Source organism: Purpureocillium lilacinum, assembly GCF_023168085.1.
Source record: "Purpureocillium lilacinum CBS 284.36 DNA, scaffold_4, whole genome shotgun sequence".
In the NCBI taxonomy this organism is placed as follows: domain Eukaryota; kingdom Fungi; phylum Ascomycota; class Sordariomycetes; order Hypocreales; family Ophiocordycipitaceae; genus Purpureocillium; species Purpureocillium lilacinum.
The window spans coordinates 366,673-385,591 of record NW_027072114.1 but is presented as its reverse complement, the minus strand read 5'-3'; the positions used below and the strand labels follow the sequence as shown (position 1 = coordinate 385,591).

The following is an 18,919-nucleotide window of genomic DNA, read 5'->3' as shown; positions in this document are numbered from 1 at the left end:
CCCATGAGGCAGTTGACGAGCTTGGCGACCATTGAAGGCATTCCGACATTGTCAGGTTCCATCGCGATGGGGCTCTGGCTGGAGACGGGCGTGAGCACGTACCGTCGTCGTCGGGCATTTGGAATATAAAACGCGCCGTTGAGCGCACGGTGTCGGACGGGACGCTCTGGGTATTCGATAAGACAACGGCAGGCTCCCGAGTAACGGCGAGCATCGGGATCAAGCAGACAGTCAACCCCAGGCCTCCAAAATCAAAGGCATCATGCGCTGCCTGACGCTGCTCGCCGCCTTCCTCGGCGCGGCCTCTGCTGCGCCGTCCGTCTCCATCAGGGCCACCAACGGCTGGACCGTGGCCCGTCCCGGCACCATCAAGGACGTGGTTGTGACCAAGGAAAACACGCTCAACGGCACCTCCCAGGCCCGAGAGACCGTCATCACGTCGGCCAAAGGTGCCGGCCTGGACAGCCGCGCCATCGGCGGGTCGCTGCCGCTCGAGTTTGTCAACAACTTTGACGGCGGCTCGGTCAACGCCTACGTCGTCGGGCTCGACTCGGACAACCGCGTCGTCTTCGTCCGGGGCGACGGCAGCCTCGTGTACCCGAGCTCGGGCGGCTCGCAGGTGCCGGTGCCCATCGGAGCCAACGTCGCCATCCCGCTGCCGGGCAAGGGCCAGACGTTTCGCATGACGCTGCCCATCGTGCTGACGTCGGGCCGCATCTACTTTTCCGAGGGCACGCTGACCTTTTCCGTCGTGGCCACGCCCATCGGCGAGGGCATCGTGCAGCCGGCGCCGACCAACCTGCAGGACCCCAGCGCCGGCACCAACTGGGGCTTCGTCGAGCTCACGTACACGACGGACAAGAGCCTGTGGGCCAACATCAGCTACGTCGACTTTGTCGGCATGATCCTCAGCATGGCGCTCAGCGTCTCCGACGGCAGCGGCACGCAGATCACGCGCGGCCTCGGCAGGGGCTCCGTCGACGCCATCTGCAACGGGCTGAGCAGCCAGGCCAGCAGCGACGGGTGGCCGTGGAACCGCATGTGCGTCGCCAACGCCCAGGGCAAGCCGCTGCGCGTGCTGTCGCCCAACGACTACGCCGTCATCGACTCGGGCGCGTTTGGCAGCTACTGGAGCGGCTACGTCGACGAGGTCTGGAACCGCTACTCGTCGCGCGACCTCACCATCAACACGCAGACCGGCGCCGGCAACGTCGCGTGCCGCGTCTCGGGCGGCACCATGAACTGCGGCGGCGACAACCGCGGGTACGGCAAGCCCAGCGCCACCGACATCTGGGGCTGCAACGGCGGGCCGTTCCTGCGCCAGGGCGGCGACAACGACGTCCACATCGCCGTCATCCCGCGCCTGTGCGCCGCCTTTGTGCGCTCGACGCTGCTCCTCGACGGCGGCGACGTCCAGCCCAGCCTCAGCTCGGACAACTACTACACTGCGGACCCGACGAACCACTACAGCCGCCTCGTCCACGACAACGAGATCGACGGCCGCGGCTACGCGTTCCCCTACGACGACGTCAACCCCGACGGCCACGGCGACTCGTCTGGCCTCGTGCACTCGGGGGCGCCCAAGACGCTGACCGTGTACGTCGGTGCGCCGCCGCCGTAGACGCATCTGCCAAAATCGCTTTGCAGCGCTGCCACACATTTCGCAACACATGGGATTCATCTGTACATATTTGGGGCATTCGCCTGGGAAACGTTTTGTGTATATATTTGATTCGGCGAGTACATATTGACTGCGTACATGTTTGAATTTTGCGGCGCAGAATGGGACGTGCGTGAAGCCGCGATGACGTGAAGTGAATGATGAATCATGTCAGACCAAACGGTAGAAGCACGGCGTTGGGGTCGTGTCGGGCTGATGCTGACATCTGCCTCCCAGCTGTCGGGCTGTCTGGCTGCGCTCACAGCTGGCCGCACCTGGGCAGCAGCCGGACGTTGCTTAGCGGCACCTTCAGGTAGCTACAGCACCCACGGCACCTGTCTCCCAGTAGAAACGACCCGCACGTCCACTGCCGGCTGCACCAATGCCCCCCTATCCCGTCACTCAGGCTGCCAGGTGGGCTGCAGCTGCCAGCGCAACTGCTGCCCATCGCGCACATCACCACATCACGGCCACGCACCCTCACGAGCAGCATCACCAGCAAAAAGACACCCAAACCAGGTCAAAAAAATTACAAAAAAATAATGGCGGAAGCGGGGCACTCGTCAGGACCAAGGTACCAACCCCAGGAGATCCTCCGATCTCGAAGCCGCAATAGCAACCCATGTCAGCCCGCTCGGGACGCCAGTCGAACCGACGACCTTTGCAGGAGGGAGGAGCGCAGCCGCTTCCTGGCATTCAACGACTGGGCCACTTTGAGGTCGCAGCCGTTAAGGGCCGTTGAATGTTGAAGGGTGAGTGAACAATTGGACTATATGAGGGTATGTTGGGCGGCCGGTGAATCGGGGCGTGTTCAGTGCAAACCGGCAGCGCGTCGTGGCTGGTGTGGTTGCGGCGGTGCGGCTGGGCAACGGGAGCGCCGCTTGGAGCATGGCAGTGACGGTCACGGGTAGAATGGCTGTCTGCTGGACAATGCTGCGATGCCCAAGTACGAAGCATTCGTGCAAGGAGACTGTGGGCACTTTGTACTTTATATCATGCATTTGCCTCTACGCCCTGTCCATGGCTACAACGGCCCAACCACGGACCAGTGCAGCACCGCCTTGCGACGTCATGGTCAGAGCCTCCTGCGCATTTCTTGTAATAACTACACTACGACAAAGCCCAATCGGTCCCGGCCCAAGCTGCTTGACACTCTGGGGTGCCCCGGCAGCAGGCCGCGATGTGGCGTGTCGGACCCACGGCCTCTCCCGAAGCATTGACGGCGCCGGTTTCAGGCCCAGAGGCGGCGCCGAACGCTGCCGGTCGCATGAGGGCGATTTGGGAGACGCTGAGCAGGCGCTTGGCGGCACTCACGGCATCCATGCGTCCAGATTGCTGACAATGCCCGTCGCAGACAAGAGACCATCCGTCATCGACTGCTCGCTCACCGACGCGTGCGGTCGGTCAATGGCAGCCAACGGCGACGGCGCTGGCATGCGGTGCATCCCGATCCGGCAACCCCACGGCCGGCGGCCAGGCGCTGCACCACACACCACGACCACCCGACCTCATCAGTTGAGCCGCACGGGCTGCCGGGAGCACAGCGCAGCACGGGGGGCGCACGGAGGCTGGGCCAGAGCAAATCCGGGAGTGGTGGTTGTGCATGCGCCGCGCACCCGCCTGGCGGGCGGCAGTTCATCGCATCGACAGGCTGTCGTGCAGTGGCATGGCATGGCCTGGCCTGTCGTGGCATGTTGGCACGCTGGCATGTCTTGGGCGACGCGCGTCGAGGCCTGCAGCGTTGAAGATCTGCGAGGGGCAACAGGCGACGCTCCCAGCCCCGCACGACTCAATCTCAAACCACCAGCACGTCGGGGCCGGGGCCCGTCGCCGTGTGGCCGTCTTGCGGTGCTCTGCTGGGTTGGATGGTTGGCTTGATTGGCATTGGCATTGTTGGGCCCTGTCTTGCCTCGTGTGGACGGGGTACTCGCAAAGCAGCGCCTCGCTCGAGCTGCGAGCCCGTACCTACCCCGTCTGTGCTGCTGCCGCACCGCCGTTGGCGCTCCGCCCGTGCATCATTGTCGCCACCGCGATACGAGGCGTCGACGGCGAAACAATTCCGCTCGGCCGCCCCAGCCTGGAACCGCAAACGCCCGCCCGTACAGAGTCGCTGGCGCCCTCTCCTCTGCGCCAATGTGTCTCGATGGAACCAGGCCGGGTCAATGGCCAGCGGACCAAAAGAGGCGAGACCTCGAATTTTGCCGCCCTGGCTGGCTGCCGCCGACTGCGGTGCGATGTGGTGCGGTTTTACCGTCGAGCGCGCCTCCACCACACAAGCTTTCCGGGCCCTGGACGAAACGACACGGCCCCAGACGTCGCTAAAATTGGCAGCCACACGGCGCCGTGCCCATCCACGCATCCACTGGCCGCCGCCGCTCGCCCCCTGCGACAGGGGCTTCCCTCCACCCAAAGGTCGAGTGGGCGAGAGGGGTCGCCCCGGTGGGGGTCGCTGGCTGCAAGCGCTCCAACTTGCAGCAGCGGTCCCTGACTTGCCTGATCGGTGGCGGCGTTGGCCCGCTCCACAGTGGCTCGCTGTCACCCAGGGGATTGGGCGGCATGTCACCCCATCCCCCTGTCCGCCTGCCCGCGTGCGGCATGGCTGCATCACTTCCACTTGCCGATCCTGGAATGCCCTGGCCAACTCCCCAACCCCCGACCCTTTTTGTTGGAACGGTTGGCACACCTCCTCCTCCGCGCCCGGCCTCGTCTTCTCCCTTTTGTCGAGCACCGCTGGTCGTCGTCGTCGTCTCTCGTTTTTTGACTTTCATCGCCGCTCGCCATCCCGCTGCACGGCACCAACTTAGATTTGACGCTGCACAGGAACAAGGTTGCAGGCCACCGACACTCTGTTTCCCGGCCACGCTCGCTGCAGGCCTATATCAACAAAAAAGCACCCGTCGACTCCTCCTCATCCTCGTCTGCACACGCACCACCACCCGCCGCTCTCCATCTCCACGCAGCAGATTCACACAGCAGAACCACCGACATCGACCATGACCTTCACCAAAAAGATTGGCCGCGCCCGCCAGTGGGCCGGCGAAAAGATGGGCGCCGACAAGACGTCCCAGTCGGACGAGTTTCAGATGCTCGAGGCGGAAATGGCCTCGCGCCAGCACGGTATGTCACCCTCGCGATGAGGAGCCCAGCGTCGAGGAGCTGAAGCTGACGGGCCCCCCACGCAGGCATGGAGAGCCTCCAAAAGTCGGCCTCCATCTACGTCAAGTGGGCGACGCGGCGCTGCGACGCGCTCGAGGACAAGGGCCGCAGCCTGCCCAACACGCTCCTGGGCCGCTCCATGACGGTGCACGCCAACGACTTTGAGCCGGACTCGGAGTACGGCAACTGCCTCGCCCACGTCGGCCGCGCCAACGAGCGCATCGCCGACCTGCACAGCACCTACATCGAGGACTTTACCGCCAGCTGGCTCGAGCACGTCGAGCGCGGCGTCGCCATGATGAAGGAGTACCAGGCCGCCCGCAAGAAGCTCGAGAGCCGCCGCCTCGCCTACGACGCCAGCATGGCCAAGATGCACAAGGCCAAGCGCGACGACTTCCGCGTCGAGGAGGAGATGCGCGTCTGCAAGACCAAGTTTGACGACTCGAGCGAGGACGTGCTCCGCCGCATGCAGGACATCAAGGACACCGAGGCCGACAACATTGCCGCCCTATCGTCGCTGGTCGACGCCGAGCTGAGCTACCACGAGCGCGCCGCCGACGAGCTGCGCCGCGCCCGCCAGTCGCTCGCCAACCTGAGCCCCATGGCCGCCTCGCCCCCGAGGGAGCGGGAGAGCTTCGTGCCCCGCGCGCGCTCCAACACGGCCCGCTCCTGGCAGTCGGCCAACGGCAGGGCCGACGACGACGCGCCCCCGATGCCCGCACGCCTGCAGACGCGCCTCCAGGTGCTGCCCGCTCCTCCGCCGCCCCCGCAGCCGCCCAGGCCCTCGATGGCACGGGCCTCGACGTACGGGCCCCGAAGCGTGTCGGGCTCCAACAGGGCGCCCCCCGCGCTGGCGCGGAACCCCACGGACATGGCCGCGTACGGCAGAGGCGAGGACGTCTTTACCGACGACGAGTCGGTGGGCAGCGACGGCGTGAGCCCCGGTTGGGGCAACCGCAGCGCCAGCTCAACCACCAGCTACGACAGTCTGTCACGAGTGCACAGCGGGGTGGCCAAGAAGGGCCCGCCGCCGCCGCCGCCCGTCAACAGGGCGACGAAGCCGCCGCCACCGCCGGTGCCGGCACGCAGGGCAAACCTGGGCTACTAGATGGAGCGTTGGGATTCGAAATTGCACGGGACGGAAGGCCATAAACAACATTGAGGGCTCAGGCGTCAGGGGTATCATGTTCATTCACACGGCGTTATGTGAGGGCTTGACCTGCGTGAATGCTGTCGAACAAGTATGTAGGCATTTTCACAGCATTTCTTTGAGTGCACGAGCTGTGTCCGGGTGGTGTTGGCCTGTGCCTGTTTAAGCTTGTGTCCAGCTGTTAAAGCCTGTGTCCAGCTGTTTAAGCTTGTGTCCAGCTATTTGAGTTTGACAGCTACGTAAGTTTGTGCCCAGCTGTTCAAGCTTGTCGTGCGTGCCCGTGCCATTTGGCCGTGGCGTCAAACAGCGAGGTCGGGTCGGTGGGTCACGTGCAGCGCCAAGCCGGGAGCTACAACCTTGAGCTCCAGCGCTCGAGCAACACCTGGCCGGCGTGCTTCACGTTTCAACCACGTCCATCGCCACCACGCCCGCCAGGCGGCATCGTCGCAGCCATGGCGACCGAAGACGAGCGCTACCGCGAGTCCAGCCAGTTCCGGCTCTGGTCCTTTGCGCCGGCGAACCTGCAGGACCTGCGCGAAAAGACCAACTCGCTCGCCAAGCAGCAGATCACGGCGCGCCTGACGCCGACGCCCGAGTTCCTCACGACCGACGAGGAGGCGCGCCTCGTCAAGTTTTTTACGGTGGAGCTGATCCGCGCCGCGCAGTTCTGCGAGCTGCCCACCGAGATCCGCTCCACGGCCGCCATGTTCCTGCGCCGCTTCTACATCACCAACTCGGTCATGACGTACCCGCCGACGGAGCTGCTCAAGACGTCGCTCTTCTTTGGCTGCAAGGCCGAGGGCTTCTACATCCGGCTGGCCAAGCTGGCCGAGAAGTTTCCCAACACGTCGAGCGAGCAGATCCTGGCGGGCGAGTTTCTGCTGTGCCAGGGCATCCGCTTCGCGTTTGACGTGCGCCACCCGTTCCGCGCGCTCGAGGGCGCCATCCTGGAGCTGCGGCGGCGGCTGCCCGACGAGGAGGCGCGCGTCAGCAGGGCGCACGCGCGGGCGCGCGAGATTCTCAAGTTTAGCGCGCTCGTCACCGACGTCTACTTTCACTTTACGCCGAGCCAGATCATGATGGCGGCGCTGCTCATGGTGGACTCGGGGCTGGTCGACACTCTGCTGCCCCGGCCCGCGGCGCCGCACGACGACAACTCGCCCGTGGGCGCCAACACGGACATGCACGAAAAGATATTGACGGCGGTCGAGGACTGCCGCGCGATGCTCGAGGACGAGCCGCCGGAGCGGATGGCGGAGTACTGGGGCACGGTACGGCCAACCTCCCCAAGCCCTGCTGTGCCACTGGGACGCTAACGCGAGCAGCCCGAGATTGTCAAGTCGATGAAGCCGCTGCGCAAGAAGCTGCAAAAGTGCCGCGACCCCGACCGCGCGGACCTGGTGGCGCTGCAGCGGGCGCGGCGGGAGCAGGCCGCGAAGCCCAAGAAGCCCGGCCCGGCCGAGTCGGCCATGTTCGGCGAGGACCTGCGGGACGTGAAGCGGCGCAAGGTGGACGGCGACGACGTGTTTGGCGGTGCGCTGTGAGCCACGCGGGCAGGCAGACGAGTATCACGCAGCGACTCTTTGAGCGAGCCCATCGCCCGCCCCGCGCCAACGCGTCGATGGAACGTGTCATGGCGCCGGCAGACGCCTTTAGGCAAAGAAGCGCATTCGGCCCTTTGCGACGCCATCGCCGCGCTCGGCAGTTGGCGGCCGTCCCGCGCGGGACCTGGCATGTCTGGGGAGTGTCGCCCGGCGAGGGCAGAGGGCTACCCCGGACGCCACGCGCAGAGCGGTGGGCGCAGACTCGGCCGCGCGGACCAGATAGACCAGCAAGGCCAGCCTGCTGTCAATACAACACGCGAGTAGGCCCATTGTCTGTTCCCCGCTGCTCGTGACGGCCGGCCGTGCCTGGTTGACGGACAAACTCGTTCCGCCGCGTGTCTCAGATGTCGGACGAGCGCCGAAAGCGGCTAAGCGACCCCACGGCGTCCTGGGCGAGCTGCAACATGACGTCTTTCAATCGGGACAGCGGCGACGGCTTCAAGTCACAGAGCTGTGGTTGAACCGGGCTCAAGAGCAACGAACATGTGAGATGAAGTGAGTCGCAGAGCCGTTTGCACGATTCACTTGGGATCCAACGCCACGTACGGCATGGTCTCCCAATCCGACGGCAACATTCGTCATTTATGAGCGGGCGGAGACAGGAACACCGAGGTTAAGCTGACTTTGCCGTTCTGCCTTGCCGACGTCCAGGCGAAATGGTCGCTACCACGCTGCCCACGGCCAGGCGGGGAGTCCCGGCAGGATCCTGCATCCTTCGCGGCATCCGATAACCAGCTTCCCCACGCATCGATCAGGCCAGACGACGGTGCACTCTCTCACCCCGACGGACGGGCCGATTGGCGCGCAGAGTGCCGGACCGTCAGCATTTAGCTCGCGGCCGGCAATGGCGACGCATGGGGTCTGAGACGGCCGACGTATAAGTCGCGAGGGAGCACCAACGACACGACAGACACTGATCAGGCAATCCGCCACAGGTACAGGAAACAGCCGCCATGCTCGTGTCGCTCGTCATACTGCAAGCCGCGGGCGCGCTCGCCTCGCTGCAGCGCCGCGCCGGCGCCTCGGCGTGGAGCTCGTCGGCCGACGGCAAGTACAAGCTCAGCCAGGTGGACGCGCCGTCGCTGGGCGGCAGCAACCCCGGCCTCGACACGTGGGACCTGACGATTGCGGACAAGACGGGCCTGCGGCAGACGATCAAGGGCTTTGGCGCGTGCGTCACCGACGGCACGGTGACGGCCTTCAATAAGCTGCCGGCGGACCAGCGCAGCGCGCTGCTCAAGGACCTGATGGGCCCGGACGGGCTCAACTTCAACCTCATGCGCCACACCGTCGCCAGCTCCGACCTGTCGGCGGACCCGGCGTACTCGTACGACGACAACGGCGGCAAGCCGGACACGGGCCTATCGGGCTTCAACCTGGGCGACCGCGGCAACGCCATGGTGTCGATGCTGGCCGAGATGCGCCGCCTGCAGCCGGACCTGACGATCCTGGGCTCGCCGTGGGCGCCGCCGGGCTGGATGCAGCTCGACGGCGTCATCACGGGCACCACGACCAACAACAACCTCAACCACCAGTACGTCGACGCCTACGCGCAGTACTTTGTCAAGTACCTGCAGGCGTACGAACAGGGCGGCGCACATATCGACGCCATCACCATCCAGAACGAGCCGCTCAACAGCCGCGCCCAGATGCCCACCATGTACATCTTTGCCGACGAGTCGGGCGCGCTGATCCGCGACAACGTGGGGCCGGCCATCAAGAAGGCGGGTTTGAAGACGCAGGTCTGGGCGTTTGACCACAACACGCGTGAGTGTCCGTTGAAGCTGGTTTGCAGGAGCCTCACTGACCGCGAGCAGAGGACTACGACTACCCCGAGACCGTCGTCAACATGAACGGCAAGGACACGGTGCAGGCGGCGGCGTGGCACTGCTACTCGGGCAACGACCCGTCGCACTGGCAGCCGCTGTCGCGGTTCCACGACCAGTTCCCGGACCGCGAGCAGTACATGACGGAGTGCTGGACGGCCGTGGGCACGACCGATTGGGTGCACTCGTCGAGCTTCGCGCTGCTGCCGCTGCAGAACTGGGCCAACGGCATCATCGCGTGGGCGCTGGGCAGCTTCTCGGGCGGCGGGCCCGTCATCAGCGGCGGCGACGCCTGCGGCATCTGCACGGGGCTCGTGACGGTGGACCCCAGCGGCGGCTCGTACAGGAAGGAGGTCGACTACTATATGATGGGCCAGTTCAGCCGCTTCATGCCCAAGGGCGGGCGCGCGCTCGCCGGCACGGGCAGCTACCTGTACGGCGACGGCACGGGCGTCGAGTCGGTGGCGACGCTCAACCCGGACGGGACGCGCACCGTCGTGATTCAGAATCGGTACGACCACGACATTTGGGTGCAGCTGGGGACCGAGGGCGACGGCAAGTGGAGCGGCCGGGCGTATGCCAAGGCCGTGACGACGTGGGTGCTGCCCAAGGCGTGAGGCTTGACGGGGGATCTGCACTTGTCGGCTGCACCGCCACGCCCAGGTGGACAATGATGCGCGCGGTGGCACTGATGTATATGGAGCATTGAGTACATACAAAACACGCCTGTGATGTAGTTGCCCTCCCTCGTCGTGTCATCCCTCTCACGTTCGTGGCCATGACATCCCAAGCTGCGCTCAACCCGGACGAGCAGCCCGACGACACCGTCGAGCCCGCCACGCTCGTCCTCCAGGGCCAGTCCATCCTCGAGGGCAAGTCGACGGCATACCACATGGACCAAGGCGTGACGTCCCCGCAAAAGAGCTCCATCGCGTTTGAGCGCATCCCGCCCGACGCCCAGCCCCAGCACCTCTACTACCTCGTCCACCCGCCGCACGCGCACTACCGCACCGACAAGCCCGCATACTACACGACCGCCGTCGCCGCGCCCCCCGCCCTCGGCAACATGCGCCTCGCGCCGTGCAAGCCGTCGCTGCCGCTGCTGCAGCGACAGTCCTTTGACGGGGTGCTGAGCCCCGGCCGGACAGCGTCGCATGACCCGCTCTTCGCCGATGCCGCCGCGGAGCTGCCGGTGTTTCGGGCCCGGGCGGGCCGCTGGATGGCGGGTGGGGGCCGGTACACGTGGACGGACGAGCACGGCCAGACGGTTGCGGAGGAGACGACGGGGCGAGAGGGGCAGGGGGAAAGCAGCCTGGTGGTGAGGGCGCGGATGGGGCGGGCGCGGAGGGATGCGCTGGTGGCGCTGTGGGTGCTGAGGGTGTGGCACGACGGGGCGGAGAGCAGGGGCGCGAAGAGAGCGGGTGAGTTTCCTCGCTCGATGCAGATGGGAAGACGAGGTGTGACTGACTAGGAGTGCAGAGCTGGAGCGGATGACGCCGCTGCAGAATGTCAGTGTGGATGGCAAGATGGGGAAGCGGACGGCGGCGCTGGGTGGGCTGGCTGCGGGGGGCTGACGGGGATGAGAACTCGGCGTGCTCGTCGCCATCAAGACGCCGTGGAGATCGGCTGGACTGTCGCAATGCTACGCCGGTGGAGGAAGGGCACAGGGAGGGCACAATTGGGCATGTACACAAAATGCGAGGCCCCTCTTCCCTGCTCATTCTGCAGTGATGCTTGGCTCTCACATCCACGTTTGTGCGGGTGGCAGCTCGGGTCCGCCCCACAGCGGCGCCGCGATCCGGGGCCGGCGCTGTCCCGTTTGGGACTTACACGGCGTCCGGATTCCAGCGCATCCGCCCGGGCTGGAGGCGTTGCTCGGAACCGCCCCGCCTCACAGGACGGCAGCACGGCAGAGGAGCGCGCTTTGCGGCACAGAAATCTGCAAACACGGTCAATTCGCCGCCCAGTGTGGCGATGATGATGATGCGTCGATTGTGAGTCAGCCGGGGAAGCCTGCTTGCCGGCATCCACTCCACTGCGCAAAGGGCGTCGCGATCCGATGAGGGGCGAAGTCCATAAATACGCAGACGTCATCCGCCACTTACACACGTTGGCCGCCATCAACCCCCCGTCACGTCGGCAACGCCCCTCCATCACCCCATCCTCCAGCCATGAACTTTGAGCCCCCGTCCAAGACGCCCAAGGGCCCGCTCTGCACGCAGGCCTCGCTCGTCGAGGACCTGCGGCGGCTCGGCCTCCACGCCGGCGACACGGTGCTGCTGCACTCGTCGCTCAGCGCCATCGGCTTCGTCGTCGGCGGCGCGCCGGCCCTCGTCCGGGCGCTGCTCGAGGTGCTCGGCCCGCGCGGCACGCTCGCCGCGCCGACGCACACGGGCGACAACTCGGACCCGGCCGAGTGGCGCGACCCCCCCGTGCCGCGCGACTGGTGGCAGCCCATCCGCGACGCGATGCCCGCCTTCGACCCACGCACCTCGCCGTCGCGCATGATGGGCGTCGTGCCCGAGACACTGCGCAACTGGCCCGGCGCGCGCCGCAGCGCCCACCCGCAGACGAGCTTCGCCGCCGTGGGGGCCCGCGCCGAGGACATCACCGAGGGGCCTGCGGTGCTGGAGTGCCGCCTCGGCGAGGAGAGCCCCCTGGCGGTGCTGGAGCGGCTCGGCGCGCGCGTCCTGCTGCTGGGGTGCGGCTTCGACCGCTGCACGTCGTTCCACCTCGCCGAGTACCGCAACGCGTACACGCCCGTCGAGAATTCGTTTGCGGCGCTGGTCGGGGAGGATGGCGTTGCCGAGACGCGGCGCGAGTGGGTGACGGTGCGGGACGTGCCCATCGACGGCGACGACTTTGCCGCGCTGGGGCAGCACTTTGAGAGCGGGGGCGGCGTGGCGAGCGGCTTGGTGGGCGCGGCCGAGTGCAAGCTGTTTGCGATGCCCGAGGCGGTGGCCTTTGCCATGGAGTGGCTGGGCACGCATCGCAGCAGGGGGTAGGGGGTTCGTTTGCAATGCTGGACGCTGGACGACGAGAGCCAGCGGCGGCTGCGGGACGCTGGAAAGCAGTCTACGGTAGTGTGCATGTGCGAGCAGATGTATCGGTTACAGCGAGGCGGCGGTGGTGATGGCACTGGCCCAGCCGCGACACAAACCGTGCAGGGACGCGGAGGAGGAAGCCCGTGTTGCGGGCGGCTGGCAGATTCATCTCACCACCAAGGTGCACTACAAGTCCGAGACAACCAACGGCTCAGGTAGATATTTCATAAAGCATGTTGCTTTTCTCCGCTGGCAATCTGTGGTTCTGCAGGTATCCGACCTGCATGAAGCCGTTCCCTAGGTCCCGAATCAATGAGAAACGAAGCTCGCACGCCTCCCCGTCACACCGCAAACGCATGCCTCCATGCAGTCCAGCATCACGCCCCGATCCCCAACATGATCCCACGCCGCAGCCCCGTGCCCGCGGCACTCGGTCCGGCCGCGCTCAGTGGCGGCGCACGCGCGTGCTCGGCATCACCACCAGGTACTCGCACCCCTCGGGCAGGTCGCCCAGCGGCCAGTCCCAGTGCTGCTTGATCTCCTTGAGCGCTTGCATGGGCTCGGCGTGGTCGACGAAGAAGCGCGAGTCGATGCCCGCGACGAGGCCCGACGAGGCGTCGCCGAAGAGCTTGCCGCACAGCTTGGCGTCGCGCACGTACGGGATGGGCGACGACTTCATGACGGCCTCGGCGTTGCTCTTGATGTAGTCGAGCGAGAGGAGCTGGATGTGCGCTGCGGCGGCGTCAGTCTCGTGCCTCATCTCATCCCGTCTCATCCCGTCTCGCTCATCTCATCCCAAGCACTTACACCCAAACGAGCTCGCCGCCGCCAGGCACTCGACCGGGTTCGAGCTCGCCAGCCCGTACACGTCGTCCGAGTGCTCGCGCAGCGTCGTCAGCAGGCCGCGCGCCAGCCCGTGCGTGCGGAAGCGCTCGCCCACGACGAGCTGCGTGATCCAGCACACGTTCTGCCCGCCGTGCTTCCACCGGCACGCCAGCGCGTGGCCCGCCGGCTGCCCGTCGACCTTGACGCGCGTGTACGACGCGTCCGCCCCGGCCGGCAGGAACTCGTCGCGCAGCCGGTGCGCCGTCATGGTCACCGGCTTGCCCGGCTGCTCCGCCTTGGCGCCCCAGGTGCCGTAGTTTTCGCTGAAGAGCGCCGCCGCCTCCTCGAGCATGGCGTCCGTCACCTGCGACGCCGCAAACGTCTCGTACTCGCGCCGGGATCCCGCGTTGGCCATGCTTTACGTCTGCTGATGATTTCTTTGGGTGGTGTTTATAGGCAATGGGTGAGCAATTGGCATGGTTTGAGCATGAGATTCAATGCCTGGAGGGAAGCGTGGTTATCACCAGACCGCGAAACTCTGACGGGGGCGGGGTTCGCATCGCGGATACATCAGGCACACGTCAGCGGCTGATTGATTCAAAACTCCATCTCAGCTCGCGCGGCAAGGGATGCAACGATGCACGGGACGGAGAGGGTGTGTGGGAGGGCGGGCGGGCCGCGCGCTGGTGGTGGGCAAATCGCACGGGGTGGCGGTTGGTGCATCAATCATCACGATGTTGGCGTGCGTCGCGATGGCGGTGGTCCGACTCGCCGGAGACGACAACGACCCAAGACATGCGTACGTACGTGCTGCGCCCGTCACAAGCTCGATTGACGAATCACTACCTGCAGACCCAAGCTGCCCTCGTACGCCGCAGGCACCACGTAGTCGGCCGCCATCTCCAGCTCCCGCCGCTCCGTCTTGTACAGCTGCAGCGTCGGCCCCTGCCGCTCCGCCTCCGGGTCGTACACATCGTACCGGCGAAAGATGCCCGCGACCAGCGTCTGCATCTCGCGGTAGGCCAGGTGGATTCCCAGGCACTGCCGCGCGCCGCGCGAAAAGGTCAGCAGGTGCCGCGCCAGCTCCGGGCTCTCGATGTAGCGCTCCGGCACAAACTTGTCGGGCCGGTCGTACACGTCGGCGCAGCGGTTGACGAGCGGCGCCGCCATGCCGATGCCCGTGCCCGCCGGCAGCCGGTACGCGCGCCCCGTCCGCGGGTCCGTGTACGTCAGGTCCTCGTCGGGCGCGGCGCGGTCCTGCCGGTGCGCGGCGCCCGGGTGCAGGCGCACGGCCTCGTGGATCACGGCGTTGAGGTACGGCATCGCCTCGAGCTGCGCGGCCGTCGGCGGCGCGTCCGGGTCCGGCATGGCGCGCCGCAGCTCGTCCTTGAGCTGCCGCAGCACGCTGCGGTCCGCCAGCACGTGGTACACGATGGCCGAGAGCGTCAGCGCCGTCGTGTCGGTGCCGGCGACGAGCAGCACCGTCGCCTCGTTGAGGATGCGCTCCGTCCGCTTCTCCGACGCGGGGAGGGCGTCGCTGCGCATGATTTCGTGAAAGATGGTGAGCCCCTCGGGCAGGTCCTCGGACTTGCGGACCTCGTCGACCTCGGCGGCGACGTCCTGGATCAGTCAGTGACGTGACGCCTCACGAGTCATCGTCTGCGGACTCCTAGGCGGCTCACCTGCACCCAGCGCATAAAGACGCCGATCCGCGGCACGAGGCGCGTCATGAGCCCCGGCGGCAGCGCGCTCATGGCCCTCGCCAGCCGCGGGAAATGCGTCCCCAGGTGCGAGACCCAGTGCGGGCGGATCACGTCGAAAAACGCGGCGCTGCAGTCGTCCATGTCGAGGCAGGCCGTGCCGCCGCCGCCGCCAAAGGCGTACTGCTGGATGACGTCCTTGGTGGCCGCGCGAAAGGCGACGCCCATCTGGACGGGGACGCCGTCGCGCGCCCAGCCGTCCATGCGGCGCAGCAGGCGGGCGAGCGTCTCGTTGATGACGGGCTCGAGGCGGCGCACGCGCAGCGGCGAGAAGAAGGGCGCCAGGGCGGCGCGGCGGCGGCGGTGCAGGTCGTGCTCGCCCGTCGACAGCAGCGAGCCCGGCGACTGCATGAAGCCGACGACGGTGCGGAAGCGGTCGCGGCGGCGGCGCCCGGACACGGGGTACAGCTCGTCGGCAAAGGTCGGGTCGGCGACGTGCACGGCGTCCGGGCGGGTGCGCACCACGGGGCCGTACCGGCGGTGCATGTCGCGCACGACCCAGACGTACTGCCCGCCGCGGATGAGGTCATGGTAGGCGTTGTACCACGAGGTGAGGGCTGCTGTGGTGAGCGGACTGGTGCTTCGCGAATTGCGACCCGGAGCGGATCGGCGGTGCCGGCGGCGGCGGGGCGCTTACCGGCGAGCTTCGGGCCCGGGATGGCGGCCAGCGGGCTGAGGTAGAGCCGGTAGACGGCCAGGCCCACGGCGTACAGCGCGAGCGCCGCGGCGAGCACGAGGAGACCCATGGCGCAATTTGACTCTGCAGCTCAGGGAGCACTGCAGCAGCGGCAGCGGCAGCGAGGCGGTCGCCATGATTTGTACTTGTGCTCTGCAGTCTGCACCGCGGCCCGGACGGAACTGGGTCTGGTTCAGTCAGTCGCCGACCGCGCCGTACAAGTGACAGGGTACGCGTGGGCTTGGCCACGAAGCCCGAGGCTCGCCGTCTCGACTCTCGACCCCGGACGCTGCCAGGCTGGTCTGGTCCATGCAGCAGCCTTGCAGGCCGCGAGACGAACGACGGGCTGACGAGTGTATCGCGCCGGGCGATGTAACATGACGCGCAGCACCCCTCTGCGGAGGCGTGTCAGACAGCGCGGAGGACGGGAAACGAAGCTGCCCGACTCGGGGTGGGTGAAGCGTGAGCAGCGACACCAGCGGGTATCCGCGTTGTCTGCGAATGCCCGTCTGGGTCCTCTGGGATGGACGATCCTTCGTATCGCGGGTATCAGAGGCGGCCTGGGTCAGATTCTCAGAAATCACTTTGGGTCCTCTGGGTACCCGAACTGCCGCCCCTTGTTGCTCTGATACCCGGCCACGAGACGCAGTACCCGGAGTCTGGTCAATGCGGTGGGCAGGTCTGTCCGCGGAGCATGACTACCCGGGGGCCCCGAATGCATCTGCCAAAGCCAGAGTGTACGTTGTCGACGTTGTGCCCACTGCAGTCCTTACCGCGTAGACCTGGGCCCTGCCCGTATACGTGGTGCTGAGCCCGTTGGGGACGGCTTCAATCGCAGCCCACCAAGCAACGCAGCGACGCGCATCAGACCAAACCACGACGCGAGCCGTCAACCGATCGCCACTAATGGACCGCGGCCTGCAATCGCAGTCGACCTGCGACAATGATCGGATCCGAGCCCCATCGCCGAGTCCCCAAGCGTGGCCAGCGCAACGGTTCCACGACATGTCCAGGCTGCAACTCCACTCCCTGCGCAACCATCGTCACCACTTGACTCATCCCCGTCGCGGCCAAACGACGACGACGAACAAGCTGCACCTATATCAGTACCGCCTCGCCCTCGCGCTGCTGTTAAGCGGCACTCTTCCACCGCAGAAACCACCGCCATGGCCGCCAAGCAAATCGCCCTCGTCACCTGCAGCACGCGCTCCCCGCGCCTCAACCCCTTCATCACGCAGCACGTCGAGCGCTCCATCGCGCCCCTGCTCCCCGCCACCGTCGGCCTCGCCACCGTCGACGTCGCCGCGCTGGCCCTCCCGCTGTACGACGAGCCCGCGATCCCCTCGCGCCTGCCCGCCGACGACCCCACGCCGCACTACGCCCACGAGCACACGCGCCGCTGGTCCGCCCTCGCGCGCCGCTACGACGCCTTCGTCTTCGTCACGCCCCAGTACAACTGGAGCGTCCCCGCGTCGCTGAAGAACGCCCTCGACTTTCTGTTCCACGAGTGGGCCGGCAAGCCCGCCGCCATTGTGTCGTACGGCGGGCGCGGCGGCGGCAAGTCGGCGGCGCATCTGCGCGACATCCTGCACGGGCTGCGCATGAGGCCCGTGGAGGCGGCCCCGGGGTTGACGACGAGCAGCACCACGCTTGCGCACTGCCTCGAGGCAGGCAGCGTGGGCGAGGCGGACGTCCGGCGGTGGGCCGAGGCGGGCGTGGAGGAGCAGCTCGAGGCCATGGCCAAGGAGCTGTTGCAGGCGCTGCTGGCTTGAGTTGGGCCTCAGGTACGTACGCAAAGGTGCCTTGCCAGCAACGACTGCCAACAATCATCATCCGTAGCCAATTGACACACATTGACCTTTTCACGTTGGCCTCCATCTGTGCATCGGAGGCGGCTGCTTGTCGTCGGATGGGCTGGCGTGCCGGGTGCCGAGAAGGAGGCGCAGTCCGGCATCCCAGCTTCGGACGACGCCAGCTGGACCTGGCTGCGGCTGCGGTCCGGGCGCCTCAAAACACCAGCACTCAGGGTACAGCCTATGGCAATCCATCCCGCGACCACCGCCAAAATGCCTCGTGCCGTGATCCGAGCCGCAGTCACGGGCATCAAGCCACCAACGCCGGCGCGGACAGTGCGCAGCAGCTACATAGCCAGACCCCAGCCCATGCCTCGACACGGCGTCAAAGGGATTACCTCTCGCCAAAGTCGCAAGGGCATTCATACACAGATCGTGTCCAAATCAACACTCACCATCACATCCACGACAGCCTCGGCAATCTCAATGGGCAAAGGAAAGGAAGTCAGCCGCCCACCCGCTGAAGGCCCCAGTCCGCCGCCATACAGCGAGCGCGATGCGCAGTCCGAGGCGCCACCAGCATACGACGAAGCGCTGTCGGAGCAGGCCATCCACACGCCAACGCAGTATCCCCGGTTCCCCAGCGTCCTCAACCTCTACGGCTCGCGGTTCCGGTGGCTATCCGCCGACCTCTGCGGGGACGATGCCAGGCAGCGTCTCTTCCAGGTCGACTTTCACACCGGCGTCATCGCAACGGGACCGCTCGGCCCTCGTCCCGGCATCGTTTTGCGCAAGGGGCCCAGTAGCAAGGCGCCCGTCGCAGGGGCGGCGGGCTGGGCGTCGGCGTCGGCAGCCACGTCGTGCTCCTGCGCCCCCGACTCCATCGTCGTCCTGCCCAACTGGGATCCGGATGTGAGCGCCAATCTTGTCGAAGAGACGATGCACGGCATGACAACGTCCACGGGGGATCTCCTTTTCTGCTTCAAGGTCGAGGCGGGCGAGAAGCAGGCGCGCCGGGAGTTTGCCTGGGTGAAGCTGGACGGCGGCGGGGGCGGCGAATCGAGCACGAAGCAACACCGGTTCCGGCTGGTGCAACAAAGCCCAAGTCCCTGGGGAAAGGACGGCAAAGGCAGTGATGGAAGCAGCAGCAGCAGCAGCAAGATTGAACCTGGGACGCTGGCCATGCTTTCGTTTTACCCGACGCCAGCACACACTCTGCACTACTTCCGGCTCGAGCTCACCGGCGTCGACCTCGGGCCGCGCTGGGCGCTCATGACTGTCCTGACGGCGCTGAGGCTGTGGATGCTGCGGGTCAATCTCCAAAACGCACCAGGAGAGGCGCTCTTTGGCCCGAAGCGTCATGCAACCAAATCCGCACACTGAGCTGGACCGAGGCCGAGACCCCGGAGCCCGTCTCGGTGCGAG

At 66.5% G+C, this 18,919-nt stretch overlaps 10 protein-coding genes across 10 annotated transcripts; 8 read left to right on the top strand and 2 right to left on the bottom strand.

Moving 5' to 3' along the window:
• Positions 1-262: 262 nt before the first annotated feature.
• On the top strand, positions 263-1,621 carry PLICBS_005301 (uncharacterized protein; the record flags this gene model as incomplete). The annotated part of the gene is made up of 1 exon (XM_018318975.1): positions 263-1,621. One exon carries the CDS (start codon positions 263-265, stop codon positions 1,619-1,621), a length of 1,359 nt encoding a protein of 452 aa, XP_018181449.1.
• Positions 1,622-4,653: 3,032 nt separating this feature from the next.
• On the top strand, positions 4,654-5,924 carry PLICBS_005300 (uncharacterized protein; the record flags this gene model as incomplete). The annotated part of the gene is made up of 2 exons (XM_018318974.1): positions 4,654-4,777; positions 4,843-5,924. The coding sequence occupies 2 exons, from the start codon at positions 4,654-4,656 to the stop codon at positions 5,922-5,924; spliced, it is 1,206 nt and encodes a 401-aa protein (XP_018181448.1).
• Positions 5,925-6,418: 494 nt separating this feature from the next.
• On the top strand, positions 6,419-7,510 carry PLICBS_005299 (uncharacterized protein; the record flags this gene model as incomplete). The annotated part of the gene is made up of 2 exons (XM_018318973.1): positions 6,419-7,237; positions 7,292-7,510. The coding sequence occupies 2 exons, from the start codon at positions 6,419-6,421 to the stop codon at positions 7,508-7,510; spliced, it is 1,038 nt and encodes a 345-aa protein (XP_018181447.1).
• Positions 7,511-8,523: 1,013 nt separating this feature from the next.
• Positions 8,524-10,013, top strand: PLICBS_005298 (uncharacterized protein; the record flags this gene model as incomplete). The annotated part of the gene is made up of 2 exons (XM_018318972.1): positions 8,524-9,337; positions 9,388-10,013. 2 exons carry the CDS (start codon positions 8,524-8,526, stop codon positions 10,011-10,013), a joined length of 1,440 nt encoding a protein of 479 aa, XP_018181446.1.
• Positions 10,014-10,174: 161 nt separating this feature from the next.
• PLICBS_005297 (uncharacterized protein) lies at positions 10,175-10,970 on the top strand (the record flags this gene model as incomplete). The annotated part of the gene is made up of 2 exons (XM_018318971.1): positions 10,175-10,817; positions 10,876-10,970. 2 exons carry the CDS (start codon positions 10,175-10,177, stop codon positions 10,968-10,970), a joined length of 738 nt encoding a protein of 245 aa, XP_018181445.1.
• A 597-nt stretch (positions 10,971-11,567) lies between these two features.
• Positions 11,568-12,401, top strand: PLICBS_005296 (uncharacterized protein; the record flags this gene model as incomplete). The annotated part of the gene is made up of 1 exon (XM_018318970.1): positions 11,568-12,401. The coding sequence occupies one exon, from the start codon at positions 11,568-11,570 to the stop codon at positions 12,399-12,401; it is 834 nt and encodes a 277-aa protein (XP_018181444.1).
• A 484-nt stretch (positions 12,402-12,885) lies between these two features.
• On the bottom strand, positions 12,886-13,680 carry PLICBS_005295 (uncharacterized protein; the record flags this gene model as incomplete). Its single annotated transcript, XM_018318969.1, has 2 exons — positions 12,886-13,172; positions 13,248-13,680. The coding sequence occupies 2 exons, from the start codon at positions 13,678-13,680 to the stop codon at positions 12,886-12,888; spliced, it is 720 nt and encodes a 239-aa protein (XP_018181443.1).
• Positions 13,681-14,084: 404 nt separating this feature from the next.
• Positions 14,085-15,771, bottom strand: PLICBS_005294 (uncharacterized protein; the record flags this gene model as incomplete). Its single annotated transcript, XM_018318968.1, has 3 exons — positions 14,085-14,885; positions 14,948-15,582; positions 15,663-15,771. The coding sequence occupies 3 exons, from the start codon at positions 15,769-15,771 to the stop codon at positions 14,085-14,087; spliced, it is 1,545 nt and encodes a 514-aa protein (XP_018181442.1).
• A 1,096-nt stretch (positions 15,772-16,867) lies between these two features.
• On the top strand, positions 16,868-17,473 carry PLICBS_005293 (uncharacterized protein; the record flags this gene model as incomplete). The annotated part of the gene is made up of 1 exon (XM_018318967.2): positions 16,868-17,473. One exon carries the CDS (start codon positions 16,868-16,870, stop codon positions 17,471-17,473), a length of 606 nt encoding a protein of 201 aa, XP_018181441.1.
• A 507-nt stretch (positions 17,474-17,980) lies between these two features.
• On the top strand, positions 17,981-18,877 carry PLICBS_005292 (uncharacterized protein; the record flags this gene model as incomplete). Its single annotated transcript, XM_018318966.2, has 1 exon — positions 17,981-18,877. The coding sequence occupies one exon, from the start codon at positions 17,981-17,983 to the stop codon at positions 18,875-18,877; it is 897 nt and encodes a 298-aa protein (XP_018181440.2).
• Positions 18,878-18,919: the final 42 nt, after the last annotated feature.